The sequence below is a fragment of the Cystoisospora suis genome (assembly GCF_002600585.1).
Source record: "Cystoisospora suis strain Wien I chromosome Unknown contig_6705, whole genome shotgun sequence".
Taxonomy (NCBI): Eukaryota; Apicomplexa; class Conoidasida; order Eucoccidiorida; family Sarcocystidae; genus Cystoisospora; species Cystoisospora suis.
In genome coordinates, this window is record NW_027159492.1 from 14643 (window position 1) to 27264 (window position 12622).

General features: G+C 45.6%; 1 protein-coding gene across 1 annotated transcript in view; it reads left to right on the forward strand.

Annotated features, from left to right (window-relative positions):
* The window catches only part of CSUI_010123 (ap2 domain transcription factor ap2xi-4), a 22708-nt gene extending 12657 nt beyond the window's left edge, over nt 1–10051 (forward strand). Inside the window, exons 4-8 of the mRNA XM_068070228.1 lie at nt 30–808; nt 877–3253; nt 4038–5087; nt 6306–6420; nt 7243–10051. Of these exons, the coding sequence (XP_067917797.1) occupies nt 30–808; nt 877–3253; nt 4038–5087; nt 6306–6420; nt 7243–8632 (5711 nt within the window). The 3' untranslated portion in view covers nt 8633–10051. The remainder of the gene's footprint in view (nt 1–29; nt 809–876; nt 3254–4037; nt 5088–6305; nt 6421–7242) is intronic.
* The last annotated feature ends 2571 nt before the right edge of the window (nt 10052–12622 follow it).

Here is a 12622-nt window from a genome sequence, read left to right on the forward strand (position 1 = left end):
TGTCTCTGTGTCTCTCTATCTCCTTACAGGTGGTGCGTCTACTCTACCTCCCAGCCTTCTTGCTTTTGATCCTCTAGGTACAGCAGTCTATCCATCGTATACTTCTCTTCCGCCTCTTCTTCTTCTTCCTTCTTCTTCTTCTTCTTCTCAGCATGCCCCTCATCTTTCTCATGAAGATTCAGCGCCTTTTTCAAGTTTCTCGGCGACTCCCGGGGGGACAGATCCTCCTTTTCCTCCTCCTCCTGTACGATCAAGCCATCTATCATCTTCACGGGGAGGTCCAAAGAAGCCAGGAAGAGGTCGAGCTTTAGCGGCCCCAGGGAGAGATGCACTTAGTCGTTGTCGCCGTTCTTCTTCTCGCTCGAACTCGTCGCTTCCTTGTCCTGATATAATAAGGAGGAGGGGGTATCGAAACGATCATGAGGGATGGATAAGAAAAGACGAAGGAAGAGAAGACGACGATCAAGATGAAGAGAATAATAGGAATGAAGAATTTCCCTGGCACATAGAAAAGGGCGTTCTTGTTCCTTTCTGGTGGCGTGCTGCATGCGGTTTTTCCTCCTCTTCTTCTTTCAAAATACCTGAGATGAAGAAGAGGTCGTCATCGTCCGCATCTTCGACAACGACCTTATCGTTAAGGGGAGATGAAGAGAGACTGAATGAAGCTTTAGGAGGAGAAGAAGAAGACAGACAAGAAGACGAAGAAGAAGAAGAAAGAGAAAGCAGACTTTGGAGAGAATTAAGATCTTACATGAATGGACTCCTTGCTGCTCCTTCATCTGCAAAGTATACAGATGACAGTGGCGGTGTAGCACGAAGGCATCAAACTCTATCTATCTTTATCTATCNNNTCTTTCTTTCTTTTTTCCTTTTCAGGTGAAGTTACTCGGAGATTGGCTGTGGAGAGAATTTTCTCCATCTTCTTCTTCTTCCTCTTCTTCTTCGGAATGGCTTTTGAACGGGGGTCTCGAAGGTTCTCAGACGAAGGTAGGAGGAGATCAAGGTTGGTCTGTCTGCATAAATGAAGATAGAGGAGCCTGTCCTTCACGACCTCCACAAGTACGACAGCGAGACTCTTCAGATCTACACGAAGAAGAGAACAAAAGGAAGAAGGATCGAGAAGATACTCCTCGCACATCATCTATGGAACTCTCTGCTTCGTCTTCGTTACGAGAGGAACAGAAGAAAGGCCGTGAAGATGGGGACGAAGAAGAAGAGCCTTTTAGTAGGTGTTTCTCATCGATCTTTTCTCCAAGAAGCGACTCCGATTCGAGTGACAGTAGTGGCATATCTGAATCATCAGTAGATCTTGAGAGTGTGCTACAGCAGGTGTCTCCTCTGGCGGCTCTAAGGAAGGCTTCTGGGGCTGTAGGAGAAGAGAAACAGAGAGAAGAAGAAAAGGAAGAGAAGAACGACCAAGAGGACGAGGAGGAGGAGAAGACGAAGAAACAGAAGAAGCTAGAGGAGAGAGATGATGAAGATAGAAAAGGAAAAGAAGACGAAGAGAAAGAAGACAGGGGAAGAGAGGATGGGGTCGTAAAGAGAAGGAAGTCGATCGATTTCGACAGTACAGAGATTGCATGCGGCTTTCTATTGCGAAGAGGAAATGATCACGTCAAAAAAGTAGAAGAAGAAGAAGGAGAGAATCGTGACAGCAGGAGAGAACCGAAGAAGGACGAGGAAGGAAAGCTTTCACGTGAAGAAAGATCTTTCAAGATGAGAGAATATCACCGACAAAAGGAAGACGAGAACAACAATGAAGAAGAAGAAGAGAGAACATCGAAGGGGGCTCATGAAGAGAAGGGATCTCCATCTATGAAGAATGAAGAGAATTCAGAGAGAAAGGGTAACCCCCCAGTAGTTGCTTTAGATCTCCTCGCCTCGTCTTTGAACAGTGTACCACATCATCTACTACCTCCTCCTCTTTCTCCTTTTCCGCCTCTTTATGTCAAGGAAGAGGTCGATCCTAAAGATAAAGTCGTCCAGAGTATGAGTGTAGTATCACTTCATGAAAGAACACATACTACGCCTTCTGGGGGAGAAGAAGAGAAGAGTGGATTATCTCTTCAGGGTTCTCTCTTTCATCGTAACTCCTCTTCTCTTGATCGACATTTTAAGCCGTCTACTAGAGAGTTCCTCATGAATCCACAAGACCAAAGAAGAGAAACATCGGAAAGAGAGTCGAAGTCATTCGGGGGATTACACGGAGAAGAAAAGGCAATCCATCTTCCTTCTTCTTCTTCATGCCCGTCTTCAGAAAATTCTTCAGTCGCCGATCAAGGATCACGGAATTCTTCTTCTCTCTCGTCTTCGCATTCTCTTCTATCAAGTACACGACAAGACACTTCTTCTTCTTCCTCTTTACACCAGGAGAATCTTCTTCAGACCCCCCCGTCTCTTCTTCTTCTTCGTCATCCGCCTTCTTCTCTCTCTTCGTCGACAGGCGTATTTCAAGACCATTCGCGAGGATCATTGAGAGATGAAGCTTCTCACCAGCTTCTCTCCTCCTCCTCCTCTCAGTTGTCTTCTCTAAAAGATTCATCTACTCGACTGCTTTCTCATGTTTCTCCTCCAAGGGCGGGAGAGGCAATAGCACCCTCTTCTGGTCTCGCCTCTATCTCTAACGAAGATCATCTTGACAAACATAGGCATCTTCTTCAAAACAGTTCACAAGAAGAAAAGGGAAGAGAAACGGAGATGCAACAAGAAGAGCAAGATGATAAGAGTAAGAAGAGAAGTCGTGAAGGTGGTAGTAGCAGTAGTAGTAGGATGACAGACCTATCGACTGGAGATGATGGTGAGGCTAAGAAGAGCACAGTCGATAGACAGAAAGTAGTGGTCGATCAGGACGTCAAATCTGAAGAGAATACACTCAGCCTAGGAGGAGGAGGAGAAGAAGAAGAACAACAAGAAAAAGAGGAGGAGCTGAAACTTCTCCTATGGCAAGGGGGGATGATTCCTAAGCAAGTCGGCTTTATCAAATGTATTGTGACTCTAGATCAGTATCTTCCACAACTTGAGGTGTATAGACACTCCATTTCAAGGGGGAGAGATTCTCCACATCGCAAACCACAAGATGGAGATTCTTCTTCTTGTTCGACTTCTTCGATGACTCGAGCTCTTGATGGTCTTGTCGTGATCTTAAAGGAACTCGGGATTCTACCACCCGAAGAAGAGGGAATGGGATGCGAAAAAAGGTTTGAAGAAGAAAAGAAGCAAGAAGGAGAACTGCGTCTCTCATCAAAGACGAGGGGTAAGTCCTTCACGCATGCAGGGCGTGGCTCGTCAATACTAGCCTGTCTCTCATCGGCAGTTTTAAAGAGCCTGGGAGGAGGTGTCTCTGGGCTGTGCGCCTGTAGCTTAGTCAGGTCTGTATGTTGAGGAGCCTCGCTGTTCTTTTACGTCTCTTGGTCTCTTTGTATCTGTAAGGGGGTCTGTCAATCTAGACGCAGACGTGGCTAGCATATGTGTGTAGCTTTCCGGTTCGGATAGTTTCTATGCATGCAATCGATAACGATAAATAAAAGGAAGGTTGCCGTATGATGTGGCAGCAGGCATTTCGGTAGTCTATCTGTATACATGTATATACATGTATATATATACACATATATATATACATATTTATGTATATATCTGTATGATTAGGAAAAGACACATTTGAGTAGCAGAGGGGGGAGTGAGTGAACGTGGAAGACCAAAGCTGATTCGTAAAGGTAAACCTCACGTGTGTGATAAAGGAAGAAAAAGGTGATCTCTTTCCTCTTTGCTCCGTACAATAGTACACACTCTCAACAAGTGTTGCATGCAGGATGTCTTTGTTCTTTATCTTCTTCTGTCTTTGCTTCGCTGTAGAGTGACTGGAGGTGTCCCTGTCCTTCTCCTCTTCTTCTCAGCACTCTGGATACTTCTCTTCCTCTAGCTAATTGATGTATATGAATGCTACGATGCGGGATGTGTATGATTAACTGTAAAGGAAAAGAACACATATGTGCTATGTCTCTCTCTCCTTCTTTGTATGTTCTCTTCTATCCATTCAGGTGGACGTACACTGGAAGAGCAAGTTGCCGAAGCATTCCTCTCCACAGTTACGCAGTTGTGCGAATCTTCGACACTTTCTCCGGATACAGCAGCAACTTCTTTTTCGACTCTTTCTCTATCTCCTCTCGCGCTTTCTTCTTCTTCTCCCCTCTCGAGTCTTTCTCTTCTTCGCTCTTCAAATCCACGGAGATCGAAGGCAAGCTGTGAAGAAACGAAAGAAGATGAAAAGACAAAAGAAGACAGGCCTTCAGAGGACAGTCGACAGTTAGACCAACTCCGGGAGATTCCTCCGGCTAATAGGAGAGAACAAGCCGTCCAGAGAGAAGAAGAAGAAGAAAAGTTAACAGATGAAGAAGACGTGACGCTAATGCTGAAAGAAAGAGACGTCAATACAAGTATGGAATGTGGTACAGAAGATGAAAGAGAAGAAGATGTTCGTCACTCTAAAAGAGGAAGGATCTCTCAAGAAGAGGAAGATGGTGATCCAGGGCCAAATCTGCCTTCCGCTTCAGATGCTCTTTCAAGCACGATTGCAGAGCGGGCGTCTCTGTATCTCTCAGGACGTCTCGAGCTTGAAGAAATGCAAGAAGAAGAAGATGAACGTGAAGCTTCAGGTTTGAATGATGACTTAGTTTCTCTGCTATTCCAATCGGAAGAAAAAATCTCTCCTCCTAATTGTCATGAAGTCGATACGAACTCTTCAAAGGGAAGAAGAGCAAAAGAAGAAGAAAGAGAAGAAAGAGAAGAAAGAGAAAGAAAAGGACATGCATCCAAAGATGTTCTTTCTACTACTACCACTACTACGACTACTACAAAGGATGGTCTACCTTTCTCCTCTTTATCTTTGAAGAGAACAGAGTCGCCTAGACAAGAGTTGTATACGATAGATCAAACACATTTCTTTACGTGGGATTCTTTCCTTGAGATGTGGAGGAAGAAGAAAAGAAAAGAAGAAATTTATGAAAATTTCCTCGCAGCAGCAGGAGGCATCAGTGATCTCGCTACATGTGCCGACGGTCTTGAAGGAGAGAAAGAGAACAAACCCATCTGTAAGTCGATTCAATTCTCTTCCTTTTTTCTCTCCTTTTCTCTCGTCCTTCTTCTTCTTTCATGTTGATACCTTCAAAAGAAACAAGCTCCGAGGGGGGACTCCATACGCCACATGCATGGCCACTATTTATGGTGTGTGTATCTGTGAAGATGTATGGATATGTATGTGTCTATGTATAGTTGAGGATGTTCGTATGTGGGAAGACGGACGCATGCACGACGATCTGCACATGGATGTGTATGTGCATGTGCGAGCAAGTGTCTGTATGTATGTATATGTATAGATGTACGTGTAGATATGTGTACGTATGTGTGTATGCTATATATATGCATATGTATGTGTATGTGTGATGTGGGGTATTGACGTTACGTTCATATGTTTTCTACACGACTCGTAAGTGGATTAACTCGGCCATACTCACGGGATTCTCGGGAAGCTTCATTCTTCGTTACAAGACGCGCGTGATCCATGAGACTTCATAAAGACACATCTTTATACATATAGACATACCTACCACCTTCCTGTGTATATATATCCATGTGCGTATATCAGACGGTCTTCACGTGTCAGCAAGCAAATGTCGCTTCCCGCTGGAGAATGAGCTAAGTTGTAGATAGAGATTTATCTTCTCCCTCATGATCTTGAAAGAAGCGCTCGGTGGATGTGTTCGTGACGATAAGAGTAGAGACAGACCTGAGGCAACAACTCTCTTGCATGCACGCATGCATGCATGCGTGCTAAATTCGTTTCTTCCTGATGGCCCTCACTAATGTGTGTGCCATTCAAGCCTCCTTCGTCCTCTCGTTCATTCGCTATCCATAGATAAATATATACATACGTGTGGTAGGTGATGTATCTCTTTGACTGAGACATCCCCCCATCGAGGGGTTCTTATGGCTGCTGTCCCTAAAAAGGCTCTCCTTTCACATGCGACTAGAGACAGGCAATGTGTGTACGGACACTCTTCTCCTCACGGTGAAAGGATCCCCAAGTATAGAACGCTCACTTCAGATAGATAGATAGATTAAAGATAGATAGATAGATAGATGTGTTGCTTCGTTTCAAATTTTCTCTTTCACCGAAGGCTTTACTCAGTATTGACTGAAGGATAAGGAAAGATTCATTCTTTCTTTCTTGTGTCTTTTCTCCTGTTTGTTGTGTTGCTCTTTCCTTCTCTTTTCTTTTTGTCTCTCTCGCCTTGTCTTTCTCTACGCAGTTCATTCCCCGCATGCATTTGGATGGCGGGCAGGGACGCAATCTCGAGGCCTTTCCCGCCGTCTTTCTCCTTTGACAAGAGAAGAGGAAAGAAAACAGCGACGACGAGATCTGGAGTAGGTGTCACGTTGAATAATCCAACGATCAGATATACACAAAGGAGAGGCAAGGGCTGGATAGATCTCTGGTTCTGTTCTACCTGTATGGAGTCTATATATATATATATATAGAGAGAGAGAGATGTATAGTATGTATGGATGTATATGTATGTATGTGTATGGATAGCGCTTATTACGTGCATGTGTGTACTGCGAGTATTTTTGTATTTAACACGTGTGTGGTGTTTTGATTAGGTATGTATGACTATGTATGAATGCGTAGGCATGTATATGTATGTCTGAATATGTATGTGTATGTATAAGCGGATGTGTATGTACGATATGGATGTCTGCATCGGGTCTTTTTTCTTTTGTCCATAGTTCATGAAACCTTCCTTATTTAGAGTATCGGGTGGGATAGGTTCTCTCAGATCAGGAGTAATAGATAGATATATATAGGCTTCAGAGGACTTCAGAATGGAATCTTCAAGTACACATATGGACAATAGTGAAAGACGTTCTTGTGAGGGTGGATAGGTAGAGGCTAGCTAGCTTGCGATCTCCACATTGAAGCGATTTGAAAGATAGATAGAGAGAGAGATTTGATCTCAAGATGTTGAATTTCTCGGGAGAGATTTCTTCCATCAAAAATCTTCTTAATTGACTACTCTTCCCTAATGTTTTCATTCATTCATCCATCCTTTGTATGAGACACAAGGGGATCATAGCTTCCCCGCTATTGCCTGTGTATGATAGAGATATAGAGTCTTGACCGACTTGACCGATGAAACCTCCGGGTGTTTGGTCTGTTTGCTCTCTTCTTTTCTTTTCTTCTTTCAGGAGATTTCAGCATTTCTTATCTACATGGCATGGTGACGAAGATGAAGCCTATCGAGTATCTTCACCTGATGAGAGAGGCTATCAAAGTACAAGCTCAGATCGATACTTAGCTGTCCCTAGCCGACGGTATCAGCATCGGTCAGCGGCACGTTCCCGTCTAAATGTCCCGAGCCCCCGTGGTAGCGGTGGCGCGCATGCATCGGCTGGAAAACGAAAGGGCCGATCTAGTCATACTAGTGCTGGTAGTTACGATGGTAGAGAAGATGTGAGTGATCCCGTTCTTGTCTCTAAAAGAACGAGAGGAGGTGCTGATCTAATACACACGACGCCAGGTTCTCCTGTCGTACGTGCTAAGCGTGGACGAGGGCGTAGAATGCCAGATGGGAACACACATTTAGCATTAGGTGAGGCCTCTCATGACGGGCTGTGTCTTAATGAAGGAGATTTTGTTTTATCTTTTGATGAGCCCCCATCGAGAGGTCAACCAGGAGGAGGGATCTCCTCATCTTTACTACAACATAGTAGTGACGCCCGCGGTGGAAGTGATTCTGGTAAGTGGTATAGTGCTGGTAGTCGTAGTAGCAGGGGTACCACTCAAAATGCGGAAGAAGAGATAGGGGGAGAAGGGATGGGAAGAGGCCTGGTCAAAGGTATGAGAATAACTACTACTACTACTACAGGAGGAGGAGGAGGAGGCAAACGAAGACCAAGTCCAAGAGGTGGGGGAGATGGTATAAATCAACTACTACATCCGCCTCATCTTCACCCCCATGAAGGAGAAAGAGATGAAGGAAAAGAACAAGAAGAAGAACGACTACCACATCAACAGTATGGTCGTGGTCAGGATCCTCATCGTAGTCGCGTCGTCCATTCTCCTGTGTTGTCTCCTACTAGCCCTTATCGAGAGAGAGGTGGTGGTCGCAGAAGCCCTGGATCAGCTGCTTTGTCACCTGTTCCCACGGGGGTGTATTTTGACGCTTCAAGAAAGTTATGGAGATGTCAGTGGAGAGAAAACGGGAGATTCAAGACCAAAGGCTTCTCTCTGAATGTCTATAAAAACTTGAAAGAAGCCCGTCGTGCATGCGTCCTCTATAGATGCATGATGGGTGGATGGGAAGTCGATCCACGGTGGCTTGAACCAGATGATGACCCAAAAGAAGAAGAAGAAGCACAAAAGCATCATGATCATGATGAGAAGGCACCTGCTGTTAGTGAAACGCATGCAGAGGAAAAAATTAAAGGAGTCAAAAAAGAAGGAGAAAAACAGGTCATTGAGACAAAAGATGATCATCAAAAAGAACCTTGGAATGTTCATCATCCAGAGAGTCATGACAGCAGCAGCAGTAGTAGTAGGAGCAGTAGTGCGCAGTTGACAACGGAAGACGGATAGCTGCCGTATGTAGAGAGGAAACGACAGTGCACTTGTTTCGACTGAAGGAGATGAAAAGGACGGGGAGGAGGTAATACAACACAAAAAGGAGAAAAAATGAGAAGGAATGCTCATGCTAGCTAGGGAGAGATTATCTCGAAAAAGTAAAAAAGAAGAGAGAAAGAGAAATGCGACATTCCACTCTGGGAAAAGGGTAGTTGAGAGAGAGAGTGTGTGTGAATGAAAGAAATATGTAGGGTAGGTAGTAGATACCATCTGTTGAACGTACCCGCTGCTGTCGTCGTCCTGTGTGGTTAGAGCAAGGAAATGATGATAGAGATGATGATGATCCCGGAGAAGAATTGAAAGGCACGGCGGTTCGGATTCGACAGGACTAAGTTGTCGTTTTGTCCATGCACCCGATGAAGGAATGAAAGTCTGATCTAATAGTGCTATATGCTTGCTTTTCACGTAGGGTATCGTGCTTTGATGGATAGAGGTACGTAGAACCGTCTTACTATGTCATGATGATCATGTCTGTGTGTAGCTGGCGAATTCAACAGAGATGGATGTAAGAGTATTTTCCAGTTCCCAAGAAAAGAAAGAAGATCGACAGATAGGCATATCCTAACGAGAGAGACTTGTTGGCAAGTGGATAGGCAGTCGAGTCGGGAGAACCTGACCTCCTGTTGGTGAGAGAGAGAGTGTCTTGGTGTTCCAAGCGTCAACGTGATGTGTGTATGTGAGAATGACGTTTCTTCTTTTTCTACAGTACTCTGACGTCGTAGAATGGCTATTAAAAAGCATTTGTGACTATTGTCTCGAAACGAACCAACTTTGAAAGAACTTGGCGGGTGTTTTTTTTCTTGGCGAGAGTGGAAGGAAGTGTTTCCGGGGTCGCTGATGTCGGCTGGGGGCATGGCAGCCTAGAAGATGATGATAGCGCTGAAGGAAGGGTTCCTAACTGCTCTGTGAAGCAAATCTTCGCAGCAGCTCACGCGCGTACCACTCTGGAATTTTCCGGGTGAGAACGGCCATGATTTCCCGACAGGTGTGTCTGTCGCTGGTAGAAATCTCGCCAGTGTCGGATAGGTGGCGTCAAGAAGAGGCACTTCAGGAGATATAGTGGCATGAGTTAGTACGGGGGTGAAGAAACGTTGCTGTTGCTGTGGCATCGATATCTTGATGTGATGAACCTCATAAAAGAATAACAACAATCCCCAGCCTGTCTAAATGAGAGGGAAACGAGGGAGACAGTGTCACGGAGAAGGATTAGTCGTTACTTTTTGGCCGTCTAAAAGACTGGTGCTGTTCAAGCCCGTTCCCCCTTCGGCGCTGGATCGGCCGTCTACTAAGACTGATAGCACAACTCGTGAGCGGTAGGTCACCGCGACTGGCACTCTGCGATAGTGTTTCTGTCCACCGAAGTCAAAGAGGAGGAGAAGGCCGTTCTCAGAGACTCAGGAAACAGCCAAATATCTCCCTCTCTTTTGGAGCACACAATGTTCGCATGCGGTAAGGAGACAGACCTGAGGCAGAGGCCGATTGCTGTACTGCATGTCGGTGAAGGGACTTGAAGGCGGGGTGGACAGTTCTGACCAAGCGAAGTACATCAGGGTATGATCAAATGATCAACAATACACACACACTACGACAACAGGTTTAGTCCTGACATACTACCTGCAGTGATAGCGTGATCCGGCAGTCCATACGATCACGCGGTCGATCTCGGATAGAAGGAAGGACTTGTGAAAGTCTTCCATTCGCTTCCTCATGCACAACGATTCCAGTGATACTCTCGCGCGATCATGACTAACAGTCCCCAGTGGACTGTATAGCAGCTGTACAGTCCAGCGCCTGACTTCAGACAGAGGCGGCCATACCACAACTGGTCTCGCCGGCCTGAGGTTTCGCCAATTTGTGGTACTTCACATTCATCCCTGTTCTTCTCAGCTATTACCGAGTTGTGTTCGCACTGTTCTGGTCCACTGAAAGAAAACGGGCTGCAGGATCCGCCTAGTTGTGTCACGTGTCGAAAAAGTCTTCTTTAGCGCAGTACAAGCTACTGGAGCAGGACGCAAAGAAGGGAAAAAGTCTCTTCCGGCCTTAGCCTGTTGCAAACAGACAGTGATTCAAGCTAGTGAGCCAGCAAGATAGGCACCGAACCATCACCGAGTTTATCACCCGCAAGTAAGTGCGATATGAGGGTTCTCGGAGGTTTCCCCTGACCCGTGTCCTGCAAAAAAGACAGTTTGAGAAGCTCTGTTTCTCACTCAAGGGCAAGTCAGTTCCGACTCCGTCCTGCCAGAAAGCTGAAAAGAGACCGGTAGCCAAGCTCCGTATGCTACAAGGCTCCTGAGAGGTCTCGGTAGTAGATCACTAAGGAAGCAGGAAATACCCCCTGTCTCATGCGTCTCTTTTCACCAGTCCATAGAGACGTGTCTTCCTTCGAGCTGAAGGCTCCTTCTCCATAGTTTGGGGAGACTACCGGCTGAGTCCACTACTAGCTATTGATACGTCGCCTTCGTTTTTTGCGGTTTTGCCTTATCATGCGTGGTCGGTTCATCGTGCGTCGCAGAGTTCTAGTTTGCCCGTTCTGCTACCGGTCGCCCGGGGTCTCTGAAGGCTTGACCGTCACTCCGAGATTTCTCGCGGAATTTTTTCTTGTGAAGGAGTTTGCTAGTTTATGAGGCACAGGTGCGTCTGGGCATGAAAACGAACTCACGCAACTGCTTCATTTTTCCGAAAAGATCACATTGTTTTGAGTGAGCACTCTGGATATCTTTAAGTTCTACACGAGGCCGCGTAGCTCTCCGTGTTTGGGGAGGTTCTTCCTCCGTCTTTGTCTCGAACTCCGTATTTTTCAGTTCTCTTCCTGTCTGATGCCAGCGTTTTCCACTTGAATTCTTTAAATTGCTGTTCGCCTTTTTCCGATCGTGAAGTAAGTCCCCTTCTAGTCATCGCTTGGGGCTATTCTGTCAAAGTCCTAAGTGTCACATCTGTAGTAAAATGGGACGACTGTGGACTCTTTACGTCTTTGGCTTCGGCCTCTTTTCTCTTTGTTCGGTCTCTTGGAATGCGGGAAGTCACCGTACCTTTGCTCTGCTGTATGCTAAAGGCTCCGGAGAAGCTGATCAAGTCGGGACTTCAGATGNNCAGAAGGAGTCTTCTGTTCCCGGGAAAGAAGAATCGAAAGACGCAGGGAAAGAGGAATCAAAAATCCGAGAACGGAAGGGTCTTCGTTCGGATGACAAGCCGAAGCTGACGAAGAAGTATGATTTCGAGAAGTATGAAGAGGATAAGAAACTTTTTCATGAAATGAAAAAGCAGGCAAAGAAGTATTCAGAGGATGCCGACGTCCTTGAGTCTCAGGCTAAACCTCCGTCAAAGCCTGGTTTCTTTCACACTTTGTGGGAGAAATTTTTTAAGTTTCTAGAAAGTAAAAAACGACCGGAACTTATGAATGAAGAGGAATAAGTGCGGAAAGCCATCAGGCAGCAATAAAGTATCTCGATTAATTTCTTCTTTCTGGGAATTTGGTAGCTCTATATCTTACTCCATAAGTCATCAGGCAGTCAGATCACGACTGCCTGATCTGTGGAAGCCCGCAACATTTTTCTGTCGAGGTTTGCTCTTGTCTTGAAAAGGTTTTTCCTTCTTTGTCTGTACATCGATGGAGTGGACTAACTTTCTGTACGAGCTTGTCCTTTTTTGTCGAGGTCCTGAAAGGTCTGAGTTCTGTGTCGATAGCAGGGTGATCTTCTCGTCACGGCGGCGAAGACTTGGGTCTTCTTGACTTCATTGTTAATCAATAGTCGCGGCAGCGAGGTGAAGCGGAAAGTGCTGTTCTTTCCTGTGTCGACATTTTGAGTTTCGCTGAACAGAAAGGCTTCTCCTTTACGGAACAAGTAGACAGTGTGAGAGAGAGAAAACGAATGAACGGACGGACGGCAAGCATAGATCGTCATTATGAGTTTTGTATCGGAAGTCCTCGGGCATGCGTGCGGTCAG